Source organism: Ixodes scapularis, unplaced genomic scaffold, assembly GCF_016920785.2.
Source record: "Ixodes scapularis isolate PalLabHiFi unplaced genomic scaffold, ASM1692078v2 PGA_scaffold6__148_contigs__length_123643588, whole genome shotgun sequence".
NCBI lineage: Eukaryota > Metazoa > Arthropoda > Arachnida > Ixodida > Ixodidae > Ixodes > Ixodes scapularis.
The window spans coordinates 54,459,811-54,479,173 of NW_024609881.1; the positions used below are offsets into that span (position 1 = coordinate 54,459,811).

The 19,363-nt window shown below is 46.3% G+C and overlaps 1 protein-coding gene across 1 annotated transcript in view; it reads left to right on the forward strand.

Moving 5' to 3' along the window:
• The window catches only part of LOC8052972 (zinc transporter ZIP11), a 45,922-nt gene that overhangs the window by 16,061 nt on the left and 10,498 nt on the right, over positions 1 to 19,363 (forward strand). The window contains exons 4-6 of the mRNA XM_040214372.2: positions 4,097 to 4,214; positions 7,093 to 7,248; positions 14,316 to 14,385. Of these exons, the coding sequence (XP_040070306.2) occupies positions 4,097 to 4,214; positions 7,093 to 7,248; positions 14,316 to 14,385 (344 nt within the window). The remainder of the gene's footprint in view (positions 1 to 4,096; positions 4,215 to 7,092; positions 7,249 to 14,315; positions 14,386 to 19,363) is intronic.

Here is a 19,363-nt window from a genome sequence, read left to right on the forward strand (position 1 = left end):
AAAACTCAGAAAAACTCGATGCTACCAAGATGGCCGTGTGCACAGTGTTTCTAGGCTTCCAAGTAGCTTCACATGTCGTCTATTGCCCCTTGGTTACTTCGTTAGAGTACGTTCACCCCTCCCTCTGGTCTACAGTGGCATTCTAAAAATGAGCAAATCTTTTTTCTACTCTTCGCTACTAATTGGTTGTAAAAGAAATAGCACCAACCTTTGTCTGCAAAGTGCCATAATGTGTGGAACTCGGTATTTAAGAAATGATTGTATGAATTTATTTAGAAGACATTAGACAGTCATTTTAGGGGAGGAGAACATTTTATTCATTTCCCTACTAAATTTTGCAGAGAAATGTCTGCTAAATTTTTCTTTGATGCTGCCACGTGGCTCCTCAAGTTGACACCGTGACATCAATTTTCTATGCAAAATTTAGCTGGAAAATTGTCACGTGATCGCACAATGTGATCTTAGCGTCGTCATAGTGTCACGTGATACCTTGGCATTGCATGACTTGACGTCACTCCACATAGTCATGTGGCACAAAGTCAGATTGTCAAGTCGCAGTGTCACGCAACATCTCTTTCCCTGCTAAATTTAGCGGGAAAATGTGCAGACAGTGACAAATGGCTGAGAGTAGGAGTGTCGTTAAAAATGATGATGATTAAATTTTTTATACACATTGATTTGCCTCAAACTTGTTTTGACATATTACCATATTTTCCGGACTATAGTCCGCACCCGGTGTATTCGCGACTCCAGCAAAACGGACGCCACCAAGCGGGAAAACCGGGAAACAGCCGGTCCAGGTCGCTCCGCGCCCCTCCGCGGCTCTGGTAGCTTTCGCGAACACGTGTTGTCGGCGCGATGGTGAACAATGTAATTTAACGAAGGTCTGGGAATTTCTTAAGTTTGCCTGAGTGTTCATTAGTGTGGCGAAACCTCAGTAGATTGTTTCCTTCCATCACATGTTTTTGATTTTTTGGATGGGGAGGAATCGCGGAAAAAACGTTTTGATTTCTTGTCTGTCTCGAATCACATTCAAAATGACGACTACTTCGTAACTGATAAGGGGTTTCTTTATGAGAATGTAGGACAGTGGGAGGACGACAGACGAGGCATTTCACTGGAGGGAGCACCAATGCTGCAGTCAAGTGAATGGGAAGGTTCGATAGCTGCTTTTCTTGAGTTTGGTTGTGTTCGATTAGCTTCAAGTTTGAGCCACCCACGCCGGTCGGTGCATTGGCTATTCATCTTGGCTGCTTTTCGCCGAAAAATCCTCTGGACCACTCTGAACGAGTTGGGCTAATTTCGCAATTACTTGATTCAGGAAAACCTGCTCGCTGCAAATGATGAATGAGGGAAATTATCTGTTTTCAAAAGGTGGGGGACGCGTCTCGCAACATTAGAAGCTGTCACGGCATTATGATCTATCGCGCCTCCAATATTTATATTATACCCCCGTCGAATTAAGCCAGCAGCAATATACGTCTACATTGCTCAGGTTGACCGACCACAAAAATGCTAATTTCTTCTGTTGAGGATTCGAAGTCAAATTCAATGCACAGAGGTTCTGCGTGAATCTCCAATGAAGACTCTCTTCAGTTTGTCCGCATTCGTCTCCGTGCTACCGGCTAGAACCATTTGGTTAAGTTTAACTTAGTATCTCTCTGTCTGTCAAATATATTTTCATTCAGCAGTTCACCTAATAGCTACTTAACTAAGCTCATATTTCAAACCGAAGAATATACTAATATCGCTTTAGTGGGACCCCCCCCATAGTACGTAATATAATACATAACCCGCTCGTCAAAATGACTTCTCGATTGCTACTAAAACCTGAATTGAAATACGAGTATCAGCTGCTTAGTGGGGTGCCGGCGGGTTAACATGCTCCTTGACTCAAGAAGCGCTTGCTTAATTTTCGTAATTTTCCTGCAGCCGGTGTTGTTGACCGAGCATATGACTGAAGCTGTTTCTTAAACGCGGATACGCACAAAAGCTCGATTTCGCGGACAGATAGGTCGCATGTCTGAGGCATGCGAGTTGGCTGAAAATTACTGTCGGTGGGAGAATTCTGCATTCATTGCCGCTTTCCTTAGATGATCAAAACTGATTAGCATATTACCGTCTCTCCAGAGCCCATAGTTTCGGTCTCGAACGAAATCTCCGAAACGAAAGTTTGACATGAAAAGAACAAAAAACACAATTGGAAAACAAAACTATGCTCTGCAAGTTTATGTGCACCGGCTACACTTAACCGTCTCAGTTTAAATACCTATAAAATTGGGCATTAAACAAAAGAAAATCTGTTAAATGGAACGCGCCACCTGTTCAGGCGGCCCGGCCGAGCCGACGCGACCTGGACTCAGCCGCCATGTTTGTTTGGTGGTGGCGCCCCCTATAGGTCGCTGGAGTCGCGAATAGTCCGTAGAGGCAAATTTGGGGTCAGAAATGAAAGTTTTTGCTTAGATAGTCTGCACCCGCTGCATAGTCCGCACCCAGTGCATAGTCCGCATCTGGCGCTTAGTCGACACGAAACGAAATTCTCCCCATACGCGGCACACCTTGACGTTTTCTTTTCTTAGCTCACAAAAAAAGCCTATAATATACATAAATTATCAATAACATACTCTTTTATTCACAAAATCCGTCCCGTCTCGTCATAATCAACGATATTGAAAAACATAATTCCTGTATAGTCCGCACGCGTAGATAGTCTGCACAGCCAGAAATTTCAACTTTTAAACATGTATAGTCCGTGGACTATAGCCCGGAAAATACGGTAATAGACATATCTGAACTCGTAACCCAAATTATAAATCAGATTGATTTTTTTTTTTTTTTTTTCCAAAGGTATTGCGTTTTTATATTTTGAGCTGAGAAATTTCATTGGCAACACTGAAATTGTAATGTCACATGTTTTACCGAGGGGTTACAAGTTTGGTGGTGTGAAAGCAGTCCTAAAGAAAGTCACGTCGGCAGAACAAAAGAAACAAAAAATGCACGCTGCCGTAATACCCTGAGAGATAGCTCACCTAAAGTCGAGATCAAATCAGGGGTGAAAATATTATATTTTTCAAAAATCGGGAGGTAAAGATTGGGCGCTTTGAATCAAAATGGTAATCAGGGAGAAATCTGGGCTTTTATTTCATTAATTTAATATTCGGGTTTTTCAGATTATATTTAGAAATATACAAGTACAATTAAAAATTGATCGGTTTGAATACAGATATTATTTTTAATAAAGTACTGTACACAAGATAGGATTGAAAATTGGAAAGAGCTCACATTATCTTTTTAATTTTTCATAAATCCTTGTTGCTTACATAATATTCTGCGTGTGCAGCATCTCTGTCTCCACCCTAGACCTGTCCGGTTTTCGAGAGAGCATTCTCTCACCATTACAGCTTGTGCACATTTGAAATGAGTAGTTTCTCAACTCTTCTGTTTCTCTTTTTTTTTTTTTTTGCACCGTTTGAATGCTGGCAACAGGAAAAGAAGGGCAAAGGATACTTCACAAGAAACTTTAAAAGCAACATTTAAGTGCTCCGTCTGTCTCGCTGCAGTTCACTGAATTCGAAGAGAATCTCCGATAATTTCCGAGGCATGGAGCCAGTGGATGTGTTCCTACAAACTCTTTGTTCCCTAGAAAACGAAGCAATGATGACTACACTTCCCCGTCAGCAACATTCACTTTTATCCCGCCATAGCTAATTAGCCGCATTTACACCGAGGCCATTATTGATTTCAACACTACGAGCACCTGAAGTAATCTGTCTTTCGGTGTTAAAAAGAAAACAGAAAATCAAGCCAATGTTTTTTAGACTCCCTTCTTGACCTGCAAGTTACACAACATGTGACGCGACCCCACTGGAGAACGCAGGAAAATTCGAATGTTGGTTTTGACATAACCTTTATTTGCCATTTTCTCAGTTCCTAGAGATGATAAATGCATGCCAGGAGGCCTAGGTGTTACAAACGTGTGTTTTGTCTGGGCAGCTGAAAAAGATGTCTGTGGCTCCCCGTTAATAGGATGTGACATGCATGCAAATGAATGTGGTCTGCGTGGCACCGTTTAGAGACTCTTCACGCGATGGTGCAGGACGGGCACAAGGCAGACCTGGCCCTGGCGATGCAGGTGGAGAAGCGGGCACAGCTGAAGCGACGTGTCAGCAGTGACGACGAGTCGACAACCTCCCACACCAACGGGTATTCGTCAGGTGGGCGCGAACGTCCCAGTTCAGACGAATCGGTGTTCATTTGAGCGGCGCTCAGAGGGGAGAGAGGTTAGCCACGCCTTTCTCGCCGCAAAATGAAGTAACATAATTTCCGGACTGTAGTCCGCACCTGGCGTAAAGACCTTTCTGAAAAGAGCCCTCTGGCCACCACCATTTTGCGACAGTCGCGCCCCCTATCGGCCAGGAATTTCTGCCACCCACCCTGGCCATGGAAACCCGGCCAGTGCGACTCTCCACCTGCATTGTGTTTGGAGTCTGCTGACCTTTGTTGAATGTCTTTACTTTATTTGTTTATTCAGGATTCGCACCCTTTTTGTGTTATCTTCCACCGAGAGAACCAGAAAATATCGGGGCTCCTGGCCTGCTCGACTTTCGCGGGAAACGAGCGGAAAAAGTCAGCATCGACCGGCCCATGACTTGGGCCGTTCGACGTTCTTCGAGGATTATTTCTGCCGAGATAATCTTCGAAAACCCTTCGCGGTCTTCACGAAAAATGGTTGATTGGGTGTGGGGCAGGGGCCTGAACAGGCTTGTCCATTCCTTTGCTTCGTTGATGGGCAAAGAAAAAAAAAAAAAGAAGCTGTAAATCGCTTTGTTTGAGACTGCCACTAGAAAGATCTGTAATTTGCAAAAGCAAATTTTATATTAAAAAAAGTTTTTCTTTGAATATAGGGTTTCTTAAATACCCAGGCTCAATCTAAAATAGGCCGTAAAAATCGACGCCTGCACGTAGCAATCTAATCTTTTCCTAAAAGGTGACTTTGCCGGTCGGTTTTATCATGCAAAGTTACAAAGTGTAGCTCCCTTTCCGTAAAAAATGGGGTAACAAAACTTGCCAGGGTCAACAGCAGACGGCGATGCAGACGACCGAATTGAGTTGCGGGGCGCATTTGGCGCACATATTGATAGATGGCATCAGAAGCAGCGTCCACATCGGAAGGTGTAGCCGACCAGCGAAAGAAAGCAGACGACATGCAGAGGAAATTCGTAGGCAGCAAGAGTGCCGTTGGTGCCATCAACATGCAACTGCTTTTTTTTTTAATTTTTGTTATTTCAAGTTTTGTTATCATTGCCCATGTTTATTTTTAAACCAAAGCTACATCACAGAAAGATTTTTCATTTTAATAGGCCACGGTCGTCGCGAGCAGTCTCGATGAGGAGGTAGCGCCATCTATCAATATCTGCGCCAAACTCACCCCGCCACTCGACTCCGTCTTCTGCATCACTGTCCGCCGTTGACCCTGGCAAGTTTTCTCACCCTATTTCTTTTTACAGGAAGGGGGCTACGCTTTTTTATTTTACAGGATAAAACCAACTTGTGAAATACATATTTGGCAAAAAGTTTAGGTTGCTAGGTGCAGGTGCCGATTTTTACGGCCCATTTTAGATTGAGCCTGAGTATTTCGACACCCTATAGTTTTTACTGCCTAGTCTGTACATAATGAATACTGATACACAACACAGCTTGAGAAATGCCTGTTTTAGCTTGTATCACTCATAACTCATCATTAACATACTCTGTGATTCACAAAATTTGTTGCATCGTGTCACAATGAACAACCTAGAAAAATCCAATCCTTGTATGACCTGCACCTGAGGAGAGTCTGCTCTATGTAATAATTTAACTTTTAAACATGTACAGTCCTTGGATTATAGTCCAAAAAATGTGGTGCACATTGCTGAATGCTCAGTCTTTGCCCAAATCAGCACTAACTGTGGGGACCAGGTGCCAGAGCATCAGAGCTTGCCGTTATTTCACTTGCGTAGCTTATTTTTACAATGAAAACTACAGGAAACGCCAAAATAGATTTTGGTTTGCAAAATCTGTTTTCTCACTCCTGTAGTTCTCTGTCCACTCATGACCCAGGCTTGGTTCAAACCAGAATTGTCTGCTGTGGTTGACAGACAGCACTGGCTTGGTTGTAGTTTGACGGTGTGCTGGGAGAGAGGTGGATCAGCATGAAGGAAGATAATTGCAGCCCCTAAGCCTTGCAGAAGAGCCACGCTGTTCCAAAGGCCCATGGGCCATGCTGTTCTGCAAGGTTCATAACCTTGCCGAAGGTCCATAGCCTTGCAGAAGGCTTACAGGATTTTAAAAAGTCCATAGCCTTGCAAAAGGCTAACATTGTTCCCATAAGGCCATAGTATTGCAGAATGTTCATGCTGTCCCAAAGGGTCCATAGCCTCATAGATCCTAACAGTTTGAGTAATGCAGTAGTGCCTTGGGCAGAAGGTCTTTAGCCTCACAGACGACTAACATTTGTCTCATAGGGCCATAGCCTTGCAGGGGACCCGCAGCTTTACAGAAGGCTTACACTGTTCTAGTAGGGTCACATTGCAGAAGCCTCTAATCTCACAGAAGGCCAGTGCTGTTTTAATAGTGCCACAGCCTTGTAGAAGGCATCTGGCCTCACAGAAGGTGAGGACTGTTCTAGTAGTTCCACAGCCGTGCAGAAAACCTCTAGCCTCACAGAAGGCTAGTGCTGTTTTAGTAATGCCACAAAATTGCAGAAGGCCTATAACCTAACAGGAGGCCAACACTGTTTTAGTAAGGCCCTAGCCCCAAAGAAGGCCAACACCATTCCAGTTTGGCCACTGTCTTGCAGAAGGCCAACACTGTTTCTGTAGTGCCATCGCATAACAGAAGGCCCATGGTCTTGCAGACGACCCCTAGCATTGCAGAAGGCTAACACTGTTCTGGAGGGGCATCATCATTATCATCATCTCTTTATTTCTGTGCCCATGAACAATGATGGTCTGTAATATGGCCATAGCCTTGCAGAAGGCCTCCAGGCTTGCTTTATGTGCAAAGAGGCTGCAGAGCCATAAAGTATGGTTCTGTCTGTTCACTCTTGTCCAGCTGGAAGCAAGGTGCAGCTACGCAAGCCTGCCCTAACCACTACCCGAGTGAGCCTTGATCCTGAGCGGCTACCCCACCCAGACAGCAGGGAGAGTGTGCAACGCTGGAAGCGCATCCTGCTATTGGTTGTCGCAGTCACTGTGCACAACATCCCCGGTGAGTGCCTCTCCTTTCTCTTGCAGCCAGGCATACACCAGTAATGTGATTGCTGCGCCAATTGCGCCAAGGGGCTAACCCTACTATATCCTTCTACATTTTGCCGAAATATGGGTAATCTGCACTAAATCTGCGCCAAAGAACCAATTTTGCTCTCCTTTCAAACCGGGACATAAACTGAGTACTGTAATAAACACACATGAGCTAGGTGGCGCAAGCGGCCGCCTGACACAAAGTACCCTGCATCAATCGTTCATCCGGTCTTGCATGGTTTTTCCCGCTGTCTCTCGTTTCGCGCTCCCGTTGTCTCGCATCTTTTCAAAAACGTTTTCAACCATAGACGCGGGCATGTGCGGACGCTCCGACACTAGCGTGCTGGGTACCAGCCATGTCATCATGCTGTGAAACGAAACAATGTTTTTGTGCGGCGGGAGTTACTTTGTGAGCTGAAGCACTTGCTCCTGAAAGCGATGGCTGTGGGGAAACTATATTTGATCCCTGCCTGCCAGTCGCCGTGGTCGCGCGACGTCGAGTGTTGCCGTCGCCACGTCGCTGCAGATATGGCGCTTTCTAAACTGAAACGTAAGGAATGCCCTAATGTTCATCAACATTCTTGTTCTTGTTTAAGGGGGGACGCGGGCTTTGAAAACCGAAAAATCGCGAAAAAGTCGATTTTTAGAAAACCTTATTTTTCGGTTGTATATCTCATAAACTACCTTCTCTATAATTATCAGCACCAAATACAACGGGGAAATATTTAAAAACAATTATTTACGAGGCCTGGGTAGCATCCAAGTGACGGTCAAACGTCAAAATCAACCCCAACTTCGCGCGCTCGCCATTTTTGACGCGTTAGGCCGACGGCCGCCATCTTAGTCTTGTTTTGAACGTGAATTCTTTCTATTTTTTTTTGCCAGCTCCCAAAATGGCGTCGGCCGCGTGGTTACGGCGTGGTTGCCGTTCTTCCATGTCGCAATCGCAAGAACGCAATTGGACAGAGCGCGCGCTCGAGGAGTGTGCGGGGGAGCGCGCGACTGCTATTGACTGGGACGCGATTTCTCTGCGCACGGAGCACTCTCCTCCTTCTCCGTTTCTCCTGCTGTTGCCACTCGCGTCGTCTACTTTTGGTAGTGGTCTGCTTGCACGCGCTCTTGCTTTGTCAGCTCCGCTTAGTTTTTCGCCATCTTTACAATCGTTTTCCGAACTTTCTTTGAGTAGTTTCGTTTTGAGACGTCAGATCTTGTTCTCGTCTGACGTTTGCTGTGTACCGAAAACCAACACACACCGGACGCTACCTCGATTTTGACTCCAACCATCCAACGAGTCATAAGGCCTCAGTGGTTTCGACCATGCTGCGTAGGGCAACGACTATCTGCTCGTCGGAGACTGATAAAAAGAAGGAAAAGAAGGCCATAATTGAAGACCTAAAGAAAAATGGCTACTCTAGTAGCTTTATTGAGCGCATCGCCCGACGCCAAGGTCTCGCCAGACAAAACCAGATGCCAGTAGAAGACCAACAGCCCCATCGAGTCGCGCGCATAAGCGTTCCCTACGTAAAGGGAACCAGCGAAGCGCTCGCACTAGTACTGGGAAAGGAAGGTATTCTGGTGGCCCACAAGCCCACGTCCACACTGGGAAGGTTTATGCCAATACCGAAAGACCGTCTACCAAAGGAAAAAGCACAGGGCGTGGTTTACACCATTCCTTGCGCAGAGTGCCTCGCAACCTACATCGGCGAGACGAAGAACTTTCCAGAGCGTATCCACCAACACAAGAACGACGTGCGGAAGTTTGACAGTGAGCGCAGCGCCATCGCCGAACATTGCGATACCCTAGACCAGGGGTGGCCAAACCGCGGCTCGCGAGCCGCATGCGGCTCTTTGCTGGTCCAAGTGCGGCTCGCAAATCCCTCGTAAGGGGACACCCCCCCCTTTTCGTCCCTTTCCGTGTTTGCCCAGGAAAAAAGAAAGGATTTCAGAATAAAGCACAATGCTGCTTGCAGTTTGACAGCCTTGTGCTCCCATACGCACAATCGTACAGCCTTGTGCCCCCGTACGTACCGTCAGACCCTGAACAAAAGTTAAGTTTGCCCTCCCCCTCCCCCCTCTTCCCCCCCCCCCCCCCCCCCCCCCTCCCGCTGCTCTTAGAAGTTCCGTGGTTTTTTTTGTGGCTCTTAGGCCAGGCCAGCCTGGCCACCCCTGCCCTAGACCATCGCATTGACTTCGCGAACGCGCACGTGGTGGACACAGAGCCTATTTTTCGAAGAAGACTTCTCTTGGAATCCTGGCAAATCCAACACACGCCAGGAAACCTAAACAGGTCGCTAGGTGCTCTGCCCTCTGTGTACGCGCATCGCCTCCGTGACCTAACGGAAAAGCTGAAGAGACGACCATCTTCATAACAAATTATTTTACAATTTTTTCAATTTTTTCAATTTCCTAACTTTTCCTTTTTAATTTTTCCTATTCTCTTTTTTCTTTTCTTTTTTGAAGACGAAGAGGTTGGGAGCTGCTGCTGTGTCCGCGTGCCTTCAGTCACCCCTGAAGAAGAAACCGTGTTGGTTTTGAAACGTCGGGTTGCCTTTCAATTTTTGGTTGGAGATACATTTTCAGACTTTATCGTGGTACCGTTCAAGCCGAACTTGGAGCTATGCCAGCAACCCAGAGGAAGTTTGAAGCCATGCTGCCCAATCCCACGCCTGCCTCTGCTACAAGCCAAGGTGAAAAGTTCTGCCTTGTTCAGATTGACGTTTTGAGCAACCTGCTCTACTGCACAGTGTGCAAGCATTGCTCGGGGACTGGATTGAGTGTCCAAAAAGGCACCAAACTCGGACTGGCAGCAAAACTCGGGGTCGTATGCCCCCATTGCGGCATTATTGCAAGTTCCTGGACTTCGCCACGCAAGCAAGACTCGAGGGCTTTCGAAGTCAACATCTGCTCCATCTTGGCAATCAAGCAGATAGGAAAGGGGCAGACAGTTCTCAATGACTTTTGGCAGCTATGAACGTCTCCCACAGAGGTCTCCACCAGAAAACGTTCCAGGAGCACCTGAAGAAGACCTTCAGAGAGCCAGAGGCCCTGTGCGTGGAAAAGTTTTATGCCGAGTCGGCTGTCGCGGTGAAGACAGCCTGTAAGAAGATGGACCCGGGGTTCTGCAAGGATATCACCGTGGTGTATGACGGCACATGGCACAAGAGGGGGCACACATCTCACATCGGAGTCGGGGCAGTCATAGAATACCACACAGGCCTCATCTTGGATGCCGTGGTTTTATCCAACCTGTGCCTTGGGTGCCAAACAGGACCCAAGCCTGGAGATTAAGGGTATGACAGCTGGCACATGCATCATGTCTGCCAGAAAAACACGGACTCCATATATGGGAGGATGGAGGTCGAGGTGGCCCTGACCCTCTTCAAGCACTCTTTCTCCAAGCACGACCTGCGGTATACAGCACTTGTCTCCGACGGGGACAGCAGGACCTTCTCTGCCCTTACAGAAGAGAACGTCTACGGGCTAGTCCCCATCGTGAAGGAAGAGTGTTTGAACCATGTTCAGAAGAGGATGGGAACGGCACTGCGCAACCTTGTCCAGAAGAGAGACAAGCCGTTGAGCGGTAAGGGCAAGTTGGCGAAGGCCCTTATCGACAAGCTTACCGACTACTATGGCTGGGCCCTCCGAAACAACTCCCAAGGATGTGGCAGCGATGCAGCGTGCTGTTATGGCCACCTACCATCATGTCACGTCGACTGACCAGGAGCCTCACCATGAACTCTGCCCGGAGGGAGCTCAATTGTGGTGCCTTCATAGAGTTGCCGAGGCAAAAGGTGAGCCTCAGCACAAGCACAAACTCCCAGCCTACGTCGCTGCAGCTATGCTGCCCGTCTACCAACGCCTGTCGCAGGTTTCTCTGCTTCAACGCTGCTTGGGAGCAAAGACTCAGAATGCATCTGAGTCTTTCCACTCTGTCCTGTGGTCTTTAATGCATAAGGAACAGTATGCATTGCTGATCGCTGTCGAAACTGCACTGCATGAAGCAGTGTTGAGGTTCAACGCCGGCTGCTACAAGGCAACTGCAGAAATATCTGTTGCAGGGGGACTTCAGCCGGCCCATCTAGCCCTCCAACGAGCTACCGAGAAAGATGCCCTACATCTGCACAAGGCCAGCAAACGACATCAAGAGAAGTTGGAAAGGCGGAACAGGAAGAAAGTGCGCAAGAACACTTCTGATTATTCTGGAGGGTCATTCTAAAGCTGAAAATCTGTGTGCAACTTTCAAGTGCTGTTTTCTCAGAATGGATTTTTTCACTGCCGTGGCTGCTCGTCCCAGCGATATCTCAGGAACTGATGAGTGGATTTTTGTGCTGTCTTTTTTATTCTGGTTCTCTAATAACTTTGTGAAGGCATAACAGAGCCCTTTTTTTAGAAAACTGTGCTAAAAATTTATAATAAAAATATTAAATTTGATGAATGTGGGTTTCATTGACTACACAAAATTCAAAGTTGCGTTAAAATTTTTCAACAAAGAAATTAATAAAAAGGGCTCTGTTATGCCCTGGGGAACCTATCCAGTGGTCATCATAACAAATTTTACGCCGCTACTACCTTTTTCAAATTCTCCAGACCTGGGATAAGGAATGCATACGGACGATTTTGATAAATATTTGTAACTTGAGAAATAATATGAACAGCTCCATGAAACTTTGCAGTTACTATTATGTCTGTGCTATAAACACACCCTGTAAATTTCGTTCAGATATCTCTAGAAATAAGAAAGTTCATATTTATTCCCCACCTCCTCCCTTAATGCAGTACTACCAAAATCCCTCTAGATCAAAGACTGCTGTGTCGAAGCACTGTTTACCCATGTTTGTCTCGGGAAGCTTTCTTTCGAGAGGGACCCCAGTACGTGAAAAATCTGCCACGAAAGAGTTGGTGAAGAGAAGTGAGCTAAAGCAAATAAGGCAATGTCTGTTACGCTGAACTCGCACCACGTCTGTTTGTCTCGAGTTCAGTCGTTGCACAAACTGCTCCAAGAATGTTTTGACCCTGGCCTGTATTGTCTTGCATCAATGTGCTCAGGTTCTTTTTTTTTTCTGTGTGTTTAGCTTATACCTTGCCAGCCGCTCTGGCAAGCACGTGTGGCTGGGTTGTTTTTTGTCGTATGCTGGACAGTTACATTTGTGTACAGTTTTGGGAACCAGTTGGCGATGGAGAGGAGTGGCATGGTTTCGATCAAACAGCTATCTCCGCTCGCGTGACAATTTCGCATTGCTCTGCAGTGGTCACGTGTATCAACAGTTAGACTACTTCTATTTATTATATAACTAGTCAACCTAATGGTGTGATATTTATTACTAAGCTGGTCATTTTAAAATAAATTCTAATAGATGCAGTTTGGTTCTTATTTACCTATAGCAGGTACAAATATATGTATAATTTTATTGAAGCATTGCAAAATGTTTCATGTCATTGGCATTTCAGTTACATGTTGAGACTCCCGGGTGGTCTAACTTGACCATAATATGTTTACTGCGGCGAGCAAAGTGTCCCTCGTTTGTCCAGCACTTGAAACAAATATTTTTTTTTCTTAGAATATCTGCTTCAAAAGCCACTTTCGCTGCTCCGAAACACTGTTTTAGCTGCTTCAAAAGCCACATTTGCTGCTCCACAACACTGTTCTGACTGCTCCAAAGTCCTCTTTTGCTGCTCCAAAACACTATTTTGGCTGCTCGGAAAGGTGCTCCAAAACGGCTTAGGCCAATCACATCACTGATACACTGGGAATGGCTTTTGAACTCGGAACTGTCTGAATTGGGTAGCGCTCCATCATTCGCAGTCTCAATATGCCCTCTTTGGACTGTAAATGCTAAAAGTGTGATTCCAAGTCATTTTATCTGGTTTCGAAGAGGCCCTTATATGTGGTTAGAAAAAAAAAAAAAAGAAATGGATTAAACTTGCACTTGATCCCAATCAGCGTCTTTACTTGGAACTGAAGTTGAGCAGTTGATGTAACGGAGATTGGAACGATAGCTTTGACGATTCCTTTACGGGGTCAAATGATCGGGCAGACTCCTCTTACTATTTGTTATGCATAATTTAGGAAATGCAACATCTTTCACACAGTGTTTTAATTGCCAATTTTCATTGCGAATACAAAAATAAAAGAGTTTTTATAATAAACAAAGTAAATCAGAAGCTACCAAATTGCCTTAGACCTAAGTATGACAAAATTGGCCTTTCCAAAAAAATGAAAGCTCACTGCCGCAGGAGGTAATAAAATTACTAAAAAAACAGCCATTTTTGTGAAAAAATTGTTGTAAATCACACTTTTTTGGACAGTGGACATGACAAAACTGCATTCATAAGCCTGCATATATGTATTGTGATGGCGATATGCGCATAAACGGGAGCCAGTTTCAGTATTCTTTGCCACCTAATTAATTAAGAAATAATGCCGCCGCAGCAAATTTATTTGGATGTATCCGACTTCGCTCCTACAGGAAGCCAGCATATTGCCGAGTGTGGGTTATGAGGGGCAGTCAATTTGCAGTACCAAAAGCTAGAATTGACGAACCAGGACCCGTTTTCGGACCGCCAAAAGAGCAGGTCATCGCCGGATGGTCTGCCCTCCCTCCTTCGTAATAATAATAATAATAATACTTTACTTGACATGAAAACACATACTGAAGTGGGCTGACCCACGAAAGCAAAAATGCTTGTATGTGTGACTAGGCAGCCAGCAAAATGCTACTGTAAAATACCTGGCATCCGCCCATTCCACAATAAGCTTCCACCCTTCAACTTTGTAACATTCGGGAAATACACGAGAGACATATCTTTACATACTGTTGGTTGACCCAAGAAGTGCACATCCCCCAGTTTCACATGATTGTCTCCAAAGTTTGGGTGGGCGCTTGCTCGGGATTCTATGGTATATACAATACCCTAAGCTAAAAGAAGATGCGAGCCTCATTTTCCGGGGTTTCCGGAAAAAGAGGGTACGTTTTTCCATTTCCCGAGTGCCGGATCTGGCCGTCAGGGCGAACTTGCACAATTTCTCGATTGCAGAGGGCCTGGCAGTCGGCGTGGGCTTTGGCGCGGCTGGGAGCTCCGAGCACTCGACATTCGAGAGCGCCAGGTAAGGAGGTGTATCGCCACAGTGGGCTGGGACGTGTCTCTTACCTGCGTTGCCTGTCGCAATCCTGGCGGTGGCATAGCGGTGCAGATGCTACTTGCCTCTTCTGCTGTAAATCGCTCTCCAGCTTGAGAGTCTGCGGAAGTTTCAGCAGCCAGGATTTTCCGTATTTACGGTAAATAAGAAAAATTACAAATATAGAAAATCTGCATCACGCCCACGGCTGTTACTTTTGAAAGTTGTGTACTCTAACTGAGGTTGTCTATTGTTTGTTCGTCGAAGAGTTAGCCTCCCTAACATGCGTGCTTCTAAACGAAGGAATGCTTATATTGGTAAATCACCGATAGTAGACCTGGCATCCCCAGCAGAATGCTCTCCTTGTGTTCTACCTTGGTTTTGTCATAGCCTTGATTGCAGTTCCCTCATATTTATCATTTTTGTGCACCTTGTTGGAAACATAAAACATGCACGCCGGCCTTGGAAATTATAATGATGCATACCGACGTCCATCTGTTAAGCGATACCTATAACATAATTTAAAGTGACCCCAAGGCTCTTGAGGCCTAAAAAACATGGCCACAATACAGTTGAAATATGTAAATAATGCCATCTTTGTTACAAAGACTGGTGCAAGCAGTTAGACAAGGGCAATCACTGTTTTCAGAACTATTTTTGACAGCCCACCAGCTTGCAATAAAGCTTGAACCTACATTGAAACCAAAACTAGAGTTTTTTTGGCTATCCACGAGATTATGGAACACAATTCTCCGCACTACATTTAATTTCTTGACGGCACTTGAAAACGATCAGTCACCGGTGACCGATGGCCTATAGGCACGGTCAGGAAAGAGTTAAGGAAAAACCTGCTCATTGACAATTATGTTGTTCATTTGGAAACAAAACCCGCTCACCGGGAAGCATCGTTTGGGAGAATAACTCGACTGTCGAAGGGTTATTTTGGGTGTCAAGTTTAAGAAAATTAAAGAGAAGAAAAAAAAAAAAAATGTTCTGAAATCGCTCTTGTTGCTACGCTGATTCTCGAAAAAGTAATGAACCATCTGCAGAATGTTGCCGCAAAGCGGCATGAACGGCCAGGGGGAGTGTAACACATGCCCCATCGATACACCCGCTGTCCCCCACTGCGCGGTGCCAAAATTGTCAAAGGGGGACGTCACCGGCGATTTTCGGTCGCTAGGTGTTACATCGCAGCGTTGCTCCCTGTAACTAGCCAATGCCAAACAGCAGCCTCTGTTGCTATGCGTCCTGCATTTCCATAGCAGGCGGGGCTGTGGCGCCAACTTGTGGCGACGTTGCGAACTTTTAATATCCGTGCTCTAAACCAGTCCAAGGTCAGCGCGTGTACCATGGCACTAAGCTAACGCATTAAAAAAAAGAAAGACCCAATTCCTATGAAGAGCAAATTTATGTTTCGATTCTACCGTTGGCCGGCAAGAGGTCCAGGCCCTGGCGGATGAACTTGCTGCAGGGTTGTAGGAGGGAGTTGGAGACGTTGGTTTAAAAATAACACTTCATTTTTACTTAAAAAAAGAAGTTTATGTGAGACTTGTACAACGAAAAAGATGGCAGAAAAGTAAAAAAAAAGGTTATTTCATCACGTAGGCACTAGTCGAAAAGTAAAAAGAAAACTACAAAAAAAGTAATGATGTACTCGCAAGTGTACTTGTGTTATACAGTCGTGAACCGTTTTTTCGGACTCCAATAATTCGGACTTGTTCTATATTTTGGACCCAAAAGGCAGAACCATGACTTACCCCATAGAAATAGTGTATATTCACGACCAATGTTTCGGACAGCCTGAATTCCGAAAGTTTGATTATTCGGACAAAATCGTCGCTAGCAATCAGCGGAAAACACCATCGAGAAGCGGCCATTTTGAATTCTATGTTGCCTGCCAATGGATTGGCTTGGTTTGGCAGCGCTACTTGGGCACTCCTGAGTCCTACCGCTAGGTGACACTATGCTAGCCCTTTTTTTTCCATTTAGCTGCACATCATCATCATCATCATTATTATCATTTTGCTTTGTTTTTTGTTCCTTCGCGTCGCCATTTTGCGCTCGTGGATTTGCGCCTCTGATCTCGTTCAGACAACGCTGGCTTGGACGTCATGGCCCCATTTGTTCTTCTGCTACTCAACCATAATGCTAGAAAAGAAGGCAGCGATTCTCAAGCTAACAGAAAGCTGTCGAACGGAAACGGAGGCGTAACCTAAAACAAGGCACGCAGGTGTAACCTGAACCAAGGCAGTACCGGGTGATTCAAGGAGACGGCAGGCTCTTTAAATCAACTGCAAAATTCGGTTTCTTAACCTATCGCGCTACGGCTTTGTGCAGCGTTGCCCACAGATGGTGCATTTTTTTCGTAAAATTTGCAAAGAGCGAACTTACCTGAGGAAAAAGTAAAGAAAGAAAAAGGCTTAGCTCCTATGGAAGCGCAGCGACGCCACCGGTCTTCAAACAACACGGCGCCGTTTCGCACGGGAGACAAGAGATGGCACAACGAACGCCGCCTACGAACGAGCATACGGCGCCGAGAGCCGGCGTTTTTAGCAGACAATCTTTTCGACTCAAAAGCGGCGCGCCTTCCGCAAACGGCGACAGTCGCAGAAACAAAAACAGGCGCGGTAACAGCAAGCAACTGCAGTTTCTTCTCTGCTAAAAACGCCGGCTCTCAGCGTCGTCTGCTCGTTCGTTGGCGGCAATTGGCGTCGCGACCGCTTGCGCCATCTCTTGTCTCCCGTGTGAAACGGCGCCGTGTTGTTTGAAAATCGGTGGCTTCGCTGCGATTCCGTAGGAGCTAAGCCTTTTTCCTTCTTTACTTTTTCCTCAGGTAAGTTCGCTCTTAGCAAATTTTACAAAAAAAATGCACCATCTGTGGGCAACGCTGCACAAAGTCGTAGCGCGATAGGTTAAGAAACCGAATTTTGCGGTCGATTTAAAGAGCCTGCTGTCTCCTTGAATCACCCTGTATTTACGGCTTTTTTAAGCGCACTTGGAAGTAATAAAGGCAAGTTTTTCAATCTGCTGATTTTTCGGACTGCTCTATTATTCAGACGTTTTTTCGGTCCCAGCGAAGTATGAATAATCGGTCGGCGACTGTATGCCCACACAGTGCTGACAAAATATGTAAAAATAACAAGGGCAGGTTGCTCGAAAGCCCGACACAATATTGCAAGTCAAATATGCTTGCAAACCACTTTGAGAAGAAAAAAAAAGTCCGGGCATTTACGCAACCCGCAAGGTGAAACACTGCGACAGCTGAGGTGTGGCGTCGAAGCCACTAAAGTATCACTTCGGAGGAGATGGACTGAATAAAAGGTAAAAGTGCGAGCACGTACCATAGAGTGTGCATGGGTGTTCGTATTAAACCGAGTAACACACCGTACGAAAATTTTAGGGTGTTTTGGAACCAATGCGGGTGTATTAGGTAGAGAGCATTTTGTAAACCTGTGAAACAATTTTATTGGACACAAACTACGACTGCCTTTTGGTAAATGAAGAAACACTTCGAGAATTCTGTGCCCAAGTTTGAAATCCAGCGAACGACGAAACTGCGTGTGTATGCATGAACCATTCCCTGTCATCAGTGTGGCTGCTTGAACGTCTTATGGAATGTTATTGGACACAAACTGACACTGCCTTGTGGTTACTAAAGGACACTTCCAAAATTGTGCACTCAAGTTTCAGGCGGTTTCGTCAGCATAACACCCACCTAGCTTTATTCGTTTTATCGCCTGAGATCCTTTCTGGAAGGATTAGAAAAAATGCTTTATTTTACTTGTTTCCATTATCAGCAGTCTCATGATTACAATTGTACATGCCGTCATGGTGTCATGCAACGGCGTATTGTCACGTGACGTCGCAGCATAATGTAGTGTCATGACGTCGCATCACTCACGGTGTCGCCCGACTTCATCAAGTCGTGGAGCGTTGCTGTGCAAAGTGACTTGACATGACAATGTCACGTCACGGTGTCAGCTGACGCCAGGTGACAGGTGACACGATGCGCCTTGTGACGTCAGAGTTGTCTCGAGCGGCGCAATGTCGGTGTGAAATCATTTGGCGGTGTGCCCGAAAAGGCCTGCGTCGGTGTGAAGCGTGGTCAACGGCGCGAAACCCACACAATGTACCCGCTAACTGCTATCGCAGAAAAAGACACTGGTGCGGGGCCCCCACCCGGGGCTGGGGGGCGTCGGGGCGACATTTCGGGTTCCCGAGCAACTGGCCCGGCAACGCAAAATTGTTCTGACCAACTTCTCACGTCGCCGATCGGAACTAAGAGGTCAGCGCGTGCCCGAACACCCGCGTCGACTTTCCTCGGTGCGACCCACGAGCACACACGCTCGAGAACCAGAAGAATGCCGCCGTGACGCCTCGGTTCTGGGATTCCGAGCTCTTCCCCGGCTTCGGGCACCGACGATCGCTGCCGAACCCCCCTCTAAGTTTTCACACAAACTGCTGCCACGCGATCTGCACAGTTTGTGCCTCAATTGTCCGCTTGTATCGCAGCTCACTTCGCTGACGGCACTCGATCGGGGCAAGGCTGACATCACTAGATCAGAGTCAGCACACAAGCTTCCTAGAATGCCCGGTACCTTTTTGTTCCACGTCTTGTTGGCGGCTGCCACGCCTCAGCCCACCCCGCGATTGGAAGTGTCGGAGTCCGTTGAATGTTAGATGTGCATCGCCCGCGGTGGAAAGTGATCTTGTTGCAGTTTTTACTGTAAATGTAAAGTTTACTCAAAAAGAGGGTCGTTCAAAAACTGTCCTGTTTTGTTGACGAGGTGTCACTGCTGGTGACGCTGGGAACGCTGTTTGCCCATACCCGCTACCATCAGCGGAGAAAATCTATTTCCGGATGACGCTCCTCCGCATAGCTCTTCGACCGAGAGTTCTAAGAACGTCGTGCAAGACCTCATCGATGGGCGCAGCGGTCCATTGCTCGGGGAACGCTACATGACAT